A 14,957-nucleotide genomic window follows, 5' to 3' on the forward strand; every position below is an offset into this window, starting at 1 on the left:
TCACTGGTCTCCTCAGTGGGTTTGGGCCATGCATTTTTTTTTTTTTTTTTAATCTGTGCTTGTGTGTATTGCTGGGCTGAAATTTTTCTTGTTACTATTTCCCATGTGCTGATAGAAAACCCAAGAATTCTTCACATTTTGAGTCCACTGTTGTTTTTAGGGTTGGTGGAGATTTTATTTTGTATTTGGAAATTTCACTTTGGCATGTAAAAAGTCAAGCTGGGACTAAGTAACTTACAGCCTTGATTTGTACTCTTAATACAATTCGGAATATCTGGGTTAAATAAAAATAACATTTTAAAGCTAAGTCCCTGCAGTCTTCCATGATAGGACTGAAAGGAGTTTAGAATGAATGAAATATAAATTTAAATTTATTTTAAATGCTTTAGTCTTCTAAAATGGATAGTCTTCTACAAGCTGTAATTCCTTCTTCAGAATTTTGCTTTCCAACTGTATTTTTCTGTGCTGTCAATGCAGTGCTCTAATAAAGCCCTAATAATTCTGATTGCTACCACAGCAAGTTTAGAAGTGTTCAGGAGCAGTTCAATTTCCTGGAAAAGAGTAACTCTTTGGTGAAATTAAGCCCTGTATTAGTGGCCGAGGGTGAATGATCACAGAACCACCACTGTGGCAGTGGAACTGCCTGTTTTAATGGCCATGTTAATGTCCTGAATGAAGCAGTCCAAATTGTATTTCAGAATATTATGTCGTGGTCTGGGAGCCAAATGTTGCCTCTGCAAAACTGGCACATATGTGAAAGCTTACAGTAAAGCAGATTAATATTTTTATTTTGGTGTAAGTAAGACCAAATGCAATCTTTTGTGTGAAATTAAAAATGTTGCAAATGTTACTTCTCTCTCTCTCTCTCTTGCAGCAGCAGCTGGTTACTTCAGTCTCACTTGTTCAAAGAGTCTATAGGTTTAAAAATGAGAAGTCTCAGAGGGGTTTATTTTGCCACAGCTCAGTGCTGTACAAAATGTAAAACAACTTACTGCTCTTCTAAGCAAGAGGATGCCAAGAGCAAGGAGAAAAAGCTGCTGATGGAGTTCTTTCATTTGCTTACTTGGTGCCAGATGTTGCCAAAATCTTTTACCCCGACCATTCTAGATGTCCCCAAGGGAACTGAACACTAAAATATTCACACCTGTAGTGGGTTCTTCACTTTGTTCACTGAGGCAGTTTCATACCAGAACTGTGGAACACGGGACTCATGAGGTGGAACTGGGGGTGGGGTAGAAAGTGAAATAATGGCACCACGGATCTGGAACTGCCAATTTTGTTGTTATGGAGCTGTGACACATTTTTATGAAGTTGGTGAGGGGCAGTAACTTGGTTCCCCTGCCAGCAGCAAGGGGATACCACGTCATGTATGGCACTGAGAGGCAAAAGTTGGTGTTAGAAAGGGAATTAAAACTTAGGTCTTGTTCTCGCATGGTTGGTTCTTATCCTTTACAGGAACACATTGTTTGGGGTTTGATGTGGCAGCTGCTCCAGGCCATGGTGTTCTCATTTTTTAGTACCTAGGTGTACAAAAGAGGTATTTGCTATTAAACCTGAGGGCCATTTAAGTACACAGAGAATCAAAAGGTGAGTTTTGAAAATGGGAGTTGAGTGTGATAATCACCGACTGTCCCTTACCCTGCTGTGCCCAGAGATCTGCAGCTCTCTCTTCTGCAGCTGATGGGAAATTCAGGCAAAAAAGTAGAATATGGCAGCTTACTTCTGGTGTACTGAAAGAGGGATCCATTTCTTTTAAACCTCCAAATTCCAATATATTTTATTGGTGAGCTTTTGGAATTGCCTGTGTTTTTTCTTGAGGGCAGAAGAAGCTAGGAAGTGTGGCTATGCTTCACATCCTGCTTGGCTTTTTACGACTTACATAGCAAACAAAGCAAAGGGAAAAGGATATTATCATATTTACTGAAAAATAAAGTCCAAGCCTTTTATATTCCAAGGAAACAGAGGCAATTAGAGAACAGAAATTGCAGCTTTGTATATGTTTAACATGCCTAGAGAACGGGGGAATGAAAATGTGTGTGCTGTGTTGTATTTTTTTGTAACTGAAGAACTTCTGGGTCAGTTTGTGATCACTTAATTTAGGTGTTCTAGCCCAGTTTTCTGCATTCTAGGCCATATTAGCAGCAATATCAGAAAGAAGATTACCTGGTTATCTTTATTATTATTATTTTGAGGGGTTTATGTAGTTTAGTTCTTAGTCCTGCTGAAATTTGCCATGATGAATATGTTTGAGCAGGGTTAGTCTGCCAACTTTAAAATGACTCAGCATCTTGAAAATGACTCTAAGAGAAGGTAAATGTCTTAATTTAAAAGAAGGGGGGAATTCTTATTTAAGAGCATATCAGCAGTTGAGTTGTGGATTTTAGTGTTGCAGAGGGGAAAGGAGCATAAGCATTCACATGGAGCATATGGCTGTTCCTTGAAAAACTTCAACAGACCATGAGCTCTTGGAAAACATGGCTTATATATGTTTCTGGGCAAATATTTATTAACTAAATTATCTGAATATTCCATGTGACATGAGTATCTTCCTGACTGTTGGTCCTTGCATGTCACCTGACTGTGCAGTCATCACCTGGACCAAGTAGTTCAGCATGATGCAGCTCACAGCAGTAGGTGATGGGTAAGTTTAATCCTAAATAGTCTTTCTTTACCCCAGAACACTTAGGCAGCAGTCATAACTCCTGGAGGGATAGAGACTTGTGTTTGGGAGAGGTAGGAAGCAAGAGTCAAGCAGGAAAGGAAGAGTTTTTATTTAATCATCATTTTTGTAAAAAAAAAATAACAGTTCATTTTAAGGCCTACACTTAGTAGGAAAACAAAGTTAGTTGTTCAGGTTTGACCCAATGTTAGTGTCAAACCAGGGAGGATTCTGGGAAAGGTAGTGATGGATTGGAACTGGATTTGACACAGAGTTGCAGGACCAGGATTTTGTGTCACTTTCAGGTTTTTTGGCTAGTCCAAGTTAACTCTTGATTCATTAATGGGGTTGTTATTCCAGAAATCGTAAAAGACATAAAAATGAAGTAATTGATAAGGGAACATCTTGATCTTGATGAATTGTTTAAATGCCAAAAATGTGTAGAGAACATTTTCTTACCCATTCGACATCCAAAGTCCATTTTAAATTAGTTATTATTTTAATAAAACTCCTCCTCACCCTTCAACTGTACTTCAATAGCATCAGGAATTCAGCCCTTCATAGAATAATTGGAAACTTTTATGGTTTTATAATAAAAATGTTGGAAAACATAACATATGCTTACACAAACTGCTCACATTGTAAAGTATTCAATAGCAATAAAGGCAGAGAGACTGGTGGTTATTCTGTGTCTTCTTTATGAAACCACAAAGCATAAACACAAAACAAGATTCATTTCAGTCATAGTTTATTGGGTGCTGATGCAAATCATGATGAAAATAGGATTTCCTGTTGCTTTGGTTTAATTTGCCTGGAAGGATATGGTTCCATGAGTGTCTCCAAAAGTAAGAGATTCGGGATGTGCTTGTGTGGATATTCCAAAGGCTTCAGTGGCAAAGGGATGGAGTTGTGTCTAGGACATAAGCAACCCTGTTTATCCATGTGGGGAATGCCAGGGAAATGGGGAGAGTGGTGGGGTTCTCACCTTTTTTTCTGTTTATTGATTTTTTAATTATTTTAAATGTAATTGTGTTTGAAAAAGTAAGTAAATATCAGTAAGTAGGAAAGTTGTACAGAATCAGTTCCAGCTGTGGAAGTGCTGGTCTGTAAGGGGTGTTTGTAGTCTTTCCAATGCCACCCTCTTGCCACGAGAGCAGCAAGGCAGATGTGACACCATCTTCCTGGTTTTTGGGTCCAACACATTATGACAGCACATAAAAACTGACGGCAAAAAAATCATTCTCTGTCCTTTAACAAAAAAATACGTGTGAGGATTCATGATGTGTGTGTGAGGATTCTCATGCTGGACCCATAAAAAGTCCTCCAGTTTGTAATATTAAAAATACAGAAAAAAGGAATCTGCATTTATTATGTGAATATTGGCAGTGGATGAGGGAGTGATGGGAAATATTTTTGCTCCCTCATACCCTAACCCCTCAGGAGTCTTAGAATAATTAAAGAGGGAGGTTTTCTTTCCCCCAAGTTTTGTTTTTCTCTTGCCAAAATTGCTGTTTAGTCCCCTGAATTCCTCACTATTACTTTATGGGGCTAATAAAACAGGGTCAAATTGCTGTGTGAATTGGGTAGGAGAAATGAGATGCTGCAGGAAGTTCCTTGAATTTGAGGACCTTTCTAGAGTCAGAAGAATGAGGATTCTATTTTGCAGGAAATAGGAGAGCAACCTGAGGATTTCCTTCCAGAATTCCAAGAGCTACCTTGGGCAGGATACCTGGCATACTGAGGTGACGTTTTATGACTGGGTTAGGTAGAATTCCTCATCTTTCTCATCCTTGTTAAGGATGATTGTGGTAAATTGGTGATGACATGAATCAGGAGTGTGACCCATGATTATGCACCTTTCCCAAGAAATACACTGGTGTACACACCAAGGATGTGTGCAGAATTAGAAGCTGGAGTTCTTCATAAGACCCAGATCCCCTCAATTTTATTTCTGTTGTTGTGCCGGGAGGAATTCCTATGCTCTGTGCATCCTTAATATTCATTTTATCAGTTAACTGCATATGCAATTTTAGCTTATAAACTGGCACATTTTTTATAATATTTTTTGGTATTTGGTATTTGCAAATAGGAGAATTTACAGAATTAAATGTACCAAAAGCAGAGTTTAAACAAAGCGTGAGTTGCTAAAGGAACACAGATCTTTTAATGAGGTGGTTTGTTGTTGGTCATGCTGTGTGACAATGTGTGGTGGTGCTTGGAAGGTGGTCTGTGATATGAATACTTTGTATGCCTTGTTAAGATCTGAAATGGAGGGATACATAAAGAGGATGCTGTGAAAGATTAATGGGACAACAAAGCTGTAGGTCCACTGTTGGAGACATCTTGCTGAATAAAGTCAGTGCTGCACAGTACGTATGTTCAAAATCCTACATGATGGTAGCTTGGAGTGTAGCCTGTATTTCTGAAGAAATTCAACTTTAGTTGTGGATTTTAATTTATTTTTAATTTTCAGTTTCCTAAAGTATAATTTGCATTCCTCTTTTTAATGTAATCTCATATTCATCAAGATTAACATATAAATAACTCTATTGCACCACCAAACAATAAAGGGAACAAAGTGACACAAAATAAATCTCATTTTACTGCAGCCAAAAATTGGTTTTGTGGCTTTTTAGGGCTTGACTCCCAGGGCAATTGACAGCATAGCTGTTGTAGAGTAACTGAGTGGCTGTATCTCTGTGATGGAACTCCCTGAGGCTGGTATTATGTTCCTGAGCAGGAACATTGTCTTTCTTCAAAGTATAATATTCTGAATAATGACTCTACTTTGTAAGTACATGAGATGGAGGAAATGGAAGCCACCTTGGTGCTGAATGAGGAGAACATCCTCACTGAGCACAGCTTTCATAAACTTGTCTGCATCAACTTCATATTGATTTGTTTTTCTTAATTCCTCTGAATGACTCTGCGTGGGCGGGTCGTTGGAGCTGGATAACCACCGAAGCAACGGTGGAATGAGTCCTGCCGTGGGTGCTCTGCTTACTGCTTCATTATTGGAATCAATTATTACTGTCATTATTTGAACCTAGAAAAATACACTGATCTTAGTGTCTGCTCATATTTGTACAAGTGAATGTACACACAAGTCTTTGCTTCCCGCGAGCTGAAGTGCAGAATGAGAGGATGACTCAAACGAGGGTTCTTGGACACTTGCATGAACAAGTTCCTATTTTACTTTGTAGTAAAAACCTCAGTGGTGATTCACTTTCTGAGAGACAAAGTTGCCCTTCATTTTGGTTTCATAGTTAGGTATTTTTATTATGATGGCATTACTTTAAAGCTTGTCTGCAAGAGGGATAAAAGGAAAACAAAAATTGACAATAGCAAGTCCAGGTTAAGACTCCAGAGTGCCTTGGTGTTGTCTCCACCCTTGAACAGGTGTATCTACTCCCTCTTCTTGCCCCCACTGAGATGTGCAAGAAGACATGATCTGCAAGCTCAGATCTCTCTTGCTGATAAGCTTTAGGGTAGACAGCAGTATTAAATGTTGTCCAGTGTCTCTTGGAAGAGGGCAATATCACTGCAATATCCTCTACTTCCTTCTCAGCCACATCCTTCTCTCTGCAGCATCTTTCAGCTGGGCCTGCATTTCTTTAGCACCTCTTTGTTCCTGCCCTCCATATCTCATAAACTGTCCAGAAACTTCAGAGTTTCAGCTGAAGGCTTTGGAGGCAAGGGCTACTTCTTGATACATTGAATATTTTTGACTGAGCAGCTCAGGCAGCAGTGGCACCATCGGTTCTTGGCTGCAGTTGTTTTCAGGATGGAGGAGCAGGATTTTCAGATTTGCAATAGTCCACCTTATGTCTGACCAGAGACAAGGAATGGATAATTTATCTATTTATCTGTCCCAATTAATCTGGCAGTGACCTCCGTTCTGAAGATGCCATGAATAGTGAGAAGTCTTTTGTTTGAAAAATAGCCCAGTAAATTGAAGGGAGAATGAGTACCAAAATGCATGGCATGCAAAGAAGGGAATAAGAGGGTTACTACACTGTCCTCAGAACAGAATTAAGAAGCTGCAAAAATGAGAGAAGCCCATTTTCTGAAGACATAGATCTTTGACAGTTTAAGGAAAAGTGGTAAGAACTTTTAATGTGCCATCTGCTCCTTGAGCCTTCAACACCAGGTATATCACTTTGGACTGAAACTCCTTCTTGCTCAGTGTTCAATCTCTAACCAATGGCTGAAATTTAAACTGCCTTAAAACGTCTCAGATATCTTCCCTGCTCTGTTTAGAGCCAGGTTTCATGAACCAGAGATGGCATCTAGATTGAGTGGCCTTTCACATTTTGTTTTTCTGTGAACTTGTCTGAAAACCATCACTTTTTGAAAAACAACACGTGCATGAATTGGTTCTCAAATCCAAAGACCAATTTCATCTTGCTTTCAAAAATGTTGGAGTTACTTCTCTCCAGTTCTTATTGTGAACTTTGTGTGAAAAACAATCTGATTCAAGATTTCAGCTGTGTTTTAGCCATCATATAATTTCTGGTGGCCTCTGTGCAACCTTAGGGTCTGGAACTTCCCCTGAGATGGTTTTTTTAATGCTTTTCAGCAGTTGTGTTTTTTAAGTACGTTTTCACAATCTTTGCTACTCTGCTTTCGCAATCCTTACTACTTTTAAAAGTAGCTTCAATGCACCAAGTGGGTGCTATTAAATATAATTAAAGTAATTTTAAGTGGTAATTTTTGGAAAGCTTTTTAAAATTGCCAAATAATCCTGTAGCAGAACTTGTCTTCACAGAACACAGGATCCTAACAATGGCCCATTTCTAGCATCATGCTTTGATTTTACCATGGATTGTTTTTAGATTATGATGAAGGAGATTTAAATGGGGGAAAAAGAATCTCTCACCTTTCTTGATTTCATGCTTAATTTTCTCAACAGTGGCAAGTTATTCCTATTTGCATTTTGTAGTTTTATTTTTGGGATGTGTCTTGTCTAGTCTTGGCAGACAGACACCGAGCCAAAGAGTAAAATATGAAGGTTGAACAGTGAGTGAGTTATTATCCAAATGGAGCCTTCTGTTAGAGGTGTCAGCAGAGACAAAGGTGAATGTAGAGAATGGAATAAGATGAGAGAAAGATCAAATAATGGGATAAGAAGTTCAAGCGTGGGATACTGGCTGTGATTAGAGATTATTAACAATGCAAAAATTTGCAAAGTGTGCAAAAAAAATTCCTGTCTGTTCATTTAAACTTGAGGGGTTGTAACATAATAAAACAATTTTTTAAAAATCATATTCAGTCTTAGAATGTGTGTTCTGTGGTGTTGTTTTCTTCTGACTATTTCTCTGTTGGTTTTTAGGTTTCTGTCTTCACATTGTACATCAGTGGGATCTCTCTGCTGGAACAAGATAATGTCTTCTTCAACTCATTGAAGGAAAGGGGTGAGCAGCTTTCTCACAGCCAATATTTTATCTTCTTTAGAAAACAGCGTGCCCTGGAAACAACTATCATCATGTACTGTATTGAAAAGGAAGCCAGTTCTAGATGCTTTTCATGTGTCAGAGAGAATTGATGTTTGTTTCTTTTTAACTTGGTGTGTGAATGTAAGGATCTAATGTTATATAGCAAGCACCAGGACTAAAGTTAAATAAGAATGAACAAAGAGCCATGCCAAATCTGCCAGTCATGCATTTCTCTCTGAAGGACTTCAAAGAAACATGTATGAGGGAAAATTAGAAAGCATGATTACTTGTTAGTCTGTTGGGCAGTTCCCTCACAACCCTGAGAGGGTTGGTGGTTAGTTCCTAGCCTGAAGCATAACTATTTATATCTCTTACAAACATCTGTTGTAGCTTGTATATGTTAAAAATGATACCACTGATCTCCACCAGCTCACTTGCACCTTCTGTTAACGTTACTGGGTGGTCCCTGTGCCCTTAATTATAAAGGAGTGAGTGGAACAAGTGAGGAGTGATGTATGTCAAGTGATCACTTCGTGTGTATGTTTCAGCTCACCTTTAATCTCTCCTCTTACACACTCAACTTGCACATAGTCGCCACATTTCTAATTATGATTACCCCTCCTCGTTTAGCTTCCTTTCTGCTTTATGTTTTCCCTTCATACCTCAATGTATTAAAGGCTTCCCTTTTTTTCCCCTTTGCTTTGTAGAACACAATGCTTTTATGAATTCCCTTTCGCCACAGGTATCCAGTGGAGTTTCTGATTGCAGTTCATGCATCAGCTTCCAGTTACATGACCTTAAGTTTTTCCTTGGGTTTTCCACATGCTTTGCTTTCAAAATAAATAAAATGAGAGTTGGTTCTGTTCTGTGTGAAGCAGACTGGCAGACTCACCCTCAGGTTATTTTTGCTATTTGTAAGTCTTTGAATATAACACAAACGCACAGTTTTCCCTCTACTCTCAATTTCTTTCACAGAGAATAATTGGCATTTGAAAGCTAAGTTGTTCTCAAGTCATGTATTCTTGGGTTCCCCTCAGATAACCAAATACTCTGTCCTAAGGCACAGTGTGCTGGTTAGAGGTGGTCCTGCTGTGAGCTGAGAATCAACGCACATCAGCCAGAAATTACCACACGAGTAGGTCAGCCAGGAGCAGGGGTTGTATGAGTGCACCACAACCACTTCAGACCAAGTCAGCTGCTTTCCATCATAGCCACCTTTAACAGGGAGAGGCCTGAACTAGCCTGGCTGACTAGATGTAAAAAGGATCAGAAACCATCCATGTGTTGTGTGAGCTCGATGGTGGAGCTGTGGAAGTAATTAGCTGTGGCAGGATGGCAGTGATAAACATCTGGGAGTGATAGGAGCCCCGTCGCTGTCTGCAGCCTGAGCATCTGCTGAGGCTGTGCCTGCTAACGAGCCCTGGGTGCTGCATCCCAAATGGAGTTATAAAAGCTAAATCTGTAAATACTTTTTCAGTTACTTTTCTTAAAGTTTAACATAGTTTGTTTCTTGCCTCTACTGAGTACTGAAGAAATGTTTCTTTTTAGTGAACCGAAGTAATTCCTCAGTTAATTCCCTCAATTTAAGTGTGTGATTAGCTCAATTTGTTCTTCTTGATTTGCGGTGGTTGTCTTCACTAAATCTCATCACTTCCTATCTTGCCTAATAGCTTAATCTTTTTCTACTGTAATTATAAGTCAGAGGGGAAGTTCTTGTGGGAAATAAAGGATATACCCATGTAGAATCCTTTCCAGTCATTCCCCTGGGATAAAATAGGGCAAAAGTCCTTCTAGATGAAATTATCTATGGATCTAGCTCAAAGCTGTGCACCTCCTTTCTTCTTTTGTGTGGCCTGAGGGCCTTCCAGATGTGGAACATCTCTTCCTTATGGAGATTTGGAAGGAGGGGTTGGTCCAGCTTGTCTTGTTCTCCAGAAATTCTTGCCATGTCCTACTGTCTTTACTAGTTTACATGTATAATCTCTGTGGCCTCGCTCTCCAGGTTTTTCTTCATGCCACTACCATGATCTCACATCCCTGTGAACTCTTAAGACCTTCTCCTACAACTGTTTTACTTTTTATTTTCTCATTTTTGCCTAAGAATTTCATCTTTCCCCCACAGCCAGTTTCTTTCTTTAGCAGTGTTTTGTGTGGAACTTATTCAGCTTTGAAATAATCATTAAATAGTGTTTGCTCTTTTTTTGTTGATCGTTTCAACTATTCTGCTTTTATTTTGAAGATAGTCTGGTCCATGCTGTGGATGTCACAGTCATAAATTAAATATAAGTCTTTTGAGAAGGAAGAAAAGCAGCATTTTCTATGTGCCTGTTCAGTCTATCAATACAGACAGACACTTGCCCTGGCTGTCAGCTGCCATTTATGAAAGAAAATAAATGTTTAAACATTAGGCAAATGCTTACAGGGCTCATGTTTTAGAATGTGTTCCCTTAAAGTATTTTGAGAGCTGTCTCACTTATTGTGGCTAATGCTGATTTAACTTCTAACCCTAAATGATTCATAACTGTAAAAAAGATTTTTAAATCTGAAGTACTTCTACCAGTGAGTGCACTTATGTTGTTCCCTTTGTATTTTTAATTTTCGTGGAGGAATCAGTAACGTTTTTGGAGTTTCAAAGAAAGAATACTGATGTTCTGTAAAAACAGATATTAACCTAGTTTGTAGAGGAAGCCATGCTTACATCATCCTGGTGAACTTCCCTGGTCTTTGAAGCTGTTTAAAAAAAGATTTTAAACATTGCACTCATACGTAGGAATTACAGTGAGTGAATTTGATGCAAAGTAAGGCTTTTTGAGGTTTCTTCTGAGGAGTTTGGTTTGTCTCTGTGCCTGAAACTGTTATCCAAAGAAGGGAACCTTGAAATTTGTCCTGTGTTTCCAAAATGAAACACTCACTTGAGACTATTATAATCTGTAGGGGAAGATATCCAGAAATGTAAAAGCTGCTCTTAAAATTGGTCATATGCAGTATGGAATAGTAAGGGAAGGACTTAAAAATAATTGAAAAATTTGTAGTGATGGAACACATTAAAAAAAAAAATTACTCTGTTTCAGATCTTAAACTGGTAAAAATTTTAAAACTTAGTTTTTTCAGTACTGACATAAGTGGAAAAGAGCAGAAAACCTGGAATTACTATCTGGCTGTTATCTTTTTCAAGACATAAGCTGTGACTTCTTTTTTAATATGGATTTTTTTTTTAATAGTAGTTAAACATTAGGACTCCTATGTGTCAAGGAAAATTGACTTCTCTGTTAATAGTTACTGGTAATAGCTTAATGAGCTATGTGATTTCAGTTGTAATGGCTGCAAATCTGACAAGAAAATGAAATGTGAAGTAGTAATTTGATGGGTGCACACTGTCTGATGGTGGTGCTTTGCTAATTTATTTTTTTTTAATTACTGTGTGTCTTAACTTAAAAATGTTTAACTCATCTGGGCACCAAACTCCAGCTAATGCCTAGAGGGAATGACATGATGCATAACACATACTTGTGTTTAAATCCTGTTGTAATTAGTATTTCCCAAAGTATCAAGTGTCTCTGAAATTGAGACTTCTGAATTCTTTGGTCGCTTTTGAAACTTTATAATCACGTGGGCCCAATTGCTTAAAATTATTTAGCTATTGTTATTATCTAAGATATTGTTAGATACTGTCCCATTCTTTGTTGAACCTTAAATGGCTTGGATGGCAAATTCCTGGTTTCAGAAGTGATTTGAGCCTTGGGTCTCTGAAAGTAATTTCAGGTCCTACTTTAGAATATGGGATTCACACTCATAAGTGAACAGGGTATTCCTTAACATTTTGCATTTGGTTCATCATTTTTAACTATTATTATTTCAGCAATGCTCAATGGGTTGGTAGCCTTTTCAAAACACAGAAACATAAACCTGCCTGTTTCTAGATTTCATGTTTTATCTTAGAATGCCCATTAAGTAGTGCAGAAATTAGTGCTAAAGTTTACTTGAAGTTTGTGAGTGCAAAAGAACCTCAGCCTCTTATTAAAATTTTTACTTTAAAATATAAAAAGATGCTATGAACTTTTTGCTAATGAAACCTGCTATATTTCCAAACTGAATTTTTTGTTGTTTGAATGTGCACATGGCCATTGTTATCAATAAACTCTCCAAGAGGTGTGCATAAGTCTTAAATTTTACCTTTATTTTTTCTTCATCGTTTAGAACTGGATTCTAAGTGGCCACTTTTGTAACTGATTCTTTTTTTTTTCTTTAAAGAATATTTGTTCACGCTTATGATGATTTGACATAATTAATGTCTTAATAACCATGATGGCAACACAGACATTAAGTATAGACAACTATCAAGATGGACAACAGGTAGGTGTGTTTTCATTTCTCTAGGAGCTAAATACAGTTAGGAGGAAGGAAAAAATAGGGACTTTGTGCTTAGTGCCTGCTTTGGTCTTGTTTAAGCTGGAATAATGAAACATACTCATGTTATGTCTGGTCATGTTGTTTCTTTTTTTGTACAACAGGCTGTGTATTTGTACACTTTAAATTGCCAAATTAAAATGTTGTTAACTGGAGACAAGTCTGGAGGTGACCTGTACTCTGAAGACCCATTTTTCTGTCACTCTGTGTCAGCCCTAAGCAACAAATAAAAGTACTTCTGTCAGCAGATGGCAACAACAGGGAACAGTCAGAAGAAAACCAGCAGCCTTCCACATCTCTTATAAAATGTTAATCTGAACGCAGTCAGATTTTTGATTTTTAGTTTTATTGTTTGTTTCTTTTATTGCAATTGTGATTTCTCTCTCTCCTCTTACCTACCTTACGCATTTGACTTTATTCCCCCAGCAAATACATACCATCCTGTGGCAGTGAAAGTCAAATATGTATTTTTCTAAATAACACACTGGGAGAGAGCTTTTTCTTCCTGTTTGTTGCATATTTCAAGCTCTTGGTGTCCAAGGTAGACAGGTAAATTGAGTGCCTGCTGTTTTTCTAGTTTGGAAATGGCCCACAGAAAAAAACCTTGAAGTTTTAAGTGAGCTTTTTCCTCCTCCTAGGGAGATAGAACCCTAACAGAACTCTGCAGATTTATGGCCAACATTTATAATCACTTGTCTGAGTCATCCCCTAATTTGCTCCTCCTTCCTGTCATTAGCCAAGAAATGAGTCCTTTAGTTGCATCTTTTTTTTTTTTTTTTTTTTTGCAAGCATTCTGGCTTGAAAATCATTTTTGCTTGCTGAGGGAGCTCTTTGCAAGGCAGGCTGCTCTGTTGGGTGAGAGATGCTGGATTTTCTCAGTTTCTGACTTTGCTAGGAGGTGGCTTGGCCCCAGCAGGTAATACAGCACAAACCTTTTGGTTCTTCCAGACTGTGTTCAGAATAGTAAAAAATTTTCTGTTCCTGTTGTGTGGAAATAAATTAAATTCTGTTAAAGTCAGGTTCTCTAATAGTTTCAGGAGGCCTTCCTCTCTGTAGCTGTCAGTTCTGGCTGCCTGGAGATACCTAGAACAGCATCTGTCCTCTACTTGAGATAAAAGAGAAGTAAGAGAAAAGATTGCAGTGGTTTCATGTCTTTGTGCAGATGCTCAAACGGGAGAAAACCAAAGAGTTTAGGCTGAGGGGTGGGAACTGTGACTTTCACAGTTCAGGTTCCTGTAAGACCTTTTAGTCCAAAAGGTGTTTAGCTGGAGGTGATGGAAAAACCACTTTCAGCACCTTCAAAGCACCCCAAAGGTATACCCAGCCTCCTAATGCAATTTAGGAGGTGGTCAGGTGAAGCTGTGGCTCTGTGTCACTTTTCCATGGTATAAATGTGTGGTAAATGGATGTGTAGAAGGAGTTACTGCTGTTTTCATGTAGTTTGATAGTCCTAAAATACTTGGTCATTACAATATGTAAAATGGAGTGCTGAAGGTCATGGGAGATTATGCTCCTATAATTGAAGGACTTGAGGGACACAGAATATTTCAGATCTTTTTAAGAAAATGTGCATTTTAATGGGCAGAAAACCCAAGAAGATCCTTTTCCTCAGTATCCTGATACAAGGCACAGTAAGAAATAAGAAAGAAAACTTAAGAGGATAAATTTCTTTACATTGATTTCATCCTAAAGGATTTTTATGCAGACATTCCCATAAACTTCTTGGAGCAGTGTACTGTAGGCTGTTCCAAAAACAGCCACTGCAGAAACAAAATGCTTTAACAATTTGCTAATATCTGTCATTCCCATTTTAAAGCCAAATGCTAAAACTTCAAGTGACCTTTATCCATCAAAAAGTGTCAGGGATTAAAAGATGGGTTTTGTTACTGCTACAACTTCTTGAGTCACTGCCAAGTCACACCAACCTTCTGGCAATTTAGGAGCCCTTTGCACTGCTCTTCCCTTAGAACACAGTACCCTTATTTTACGTCAGGGCTACAGATTTACTTAGAACTTACCCTTTTTTCTACAGATGCAAGTGGTAACAGAGTTAAAAACTGAACAAGATCCCAACTGCTCTGAAACTGATGCCGAAGGGGTGAGTCCTGCCCCTGTAGAATCTCAGACTCCAATGGATGCAGACAAGCAGGCCATTTACAGGTAGTGATGGACTCGTGTTCTGTGTTTTGAAGGGTAAAGGATAGAGTAGAGGATTTATTTTTTTTAATAAAGAAATAATAAGTAGCTTAAAATAAGGTGATCTCTTGGCTGTCTCCGTAGTTTGTAGGGAAAGAAGGAGATCAAAAAGGCTTCACTGTCAGTCATCAGCCAAGGAAAAACCTCCTGAGGTGGTGGGATTCTTCAATTCCAAGGGTATTCCAAGGGTGGCTGCAAAATTTAGCAAGCTACTTAGACTTTAAACTGTGGTCACTATTTGTCATATTGTAGCTTTTATC

The 14,957-nt window shown here is 38.3% G+C and overlaps 1 protein-coding gene across 5 annotated transcripts in view; it reads left to right on the plus strand.

The window, feature by feature from the left end:
- The window catches only part of PKNOX1 (PBX/knotted 1 homeobox 1), a 47,286-nt gene that overhangs the window by 13,789 nt on the left and 18,540 nt on the right, over positions 1-14,957 (plus strand). For 2 of the 5 annotated variants that reach the window (XM_069020405.1, XM_069020259.1), the window contains exons 2-4: positions 7,992-8,073; positions 12,346-12,447; positions 14,534-14,661. In XM_069020405.1, the coding sequence (XP_068876506.1) occupies positions 12,397-12,447; positions 14,534-14,661 (179 nt within the window). In that variant the 5' untranslated portion in view covers positions 7,992-8,073; positions 12,346-12,396. Of the gene's footprint in view, positions 1-4,349; positions 4,402-7,991; positions 8,074-9,484; positions 9,556-12,345; positions 12,448-14,533; positions 14,662-14,957 lie in introns of those variants that run through there. The other 3 variants (XM_069020351.1, XM_069020467.1, XM_069020526.1) reach the window with 3 other exon arrangements.

The sequence above is a fragment of the Aphelocoma coerulescens genome, chromosome 1 (genome assembly GCF_041296385.1).
Source record: "Aphelocoma coerulescens isolate FSJ_1873_10779 chromosome 1, UR_Acoe_1.0, whole genome shotgun sequence".
In the NCBI taxonomy this organism is placed as follows: Eukaryota; Metazoa; Chordata; class Aves; order Passeriformes; family Corvidae; genus Aphelocoma; species Aphelocoma coerulescens.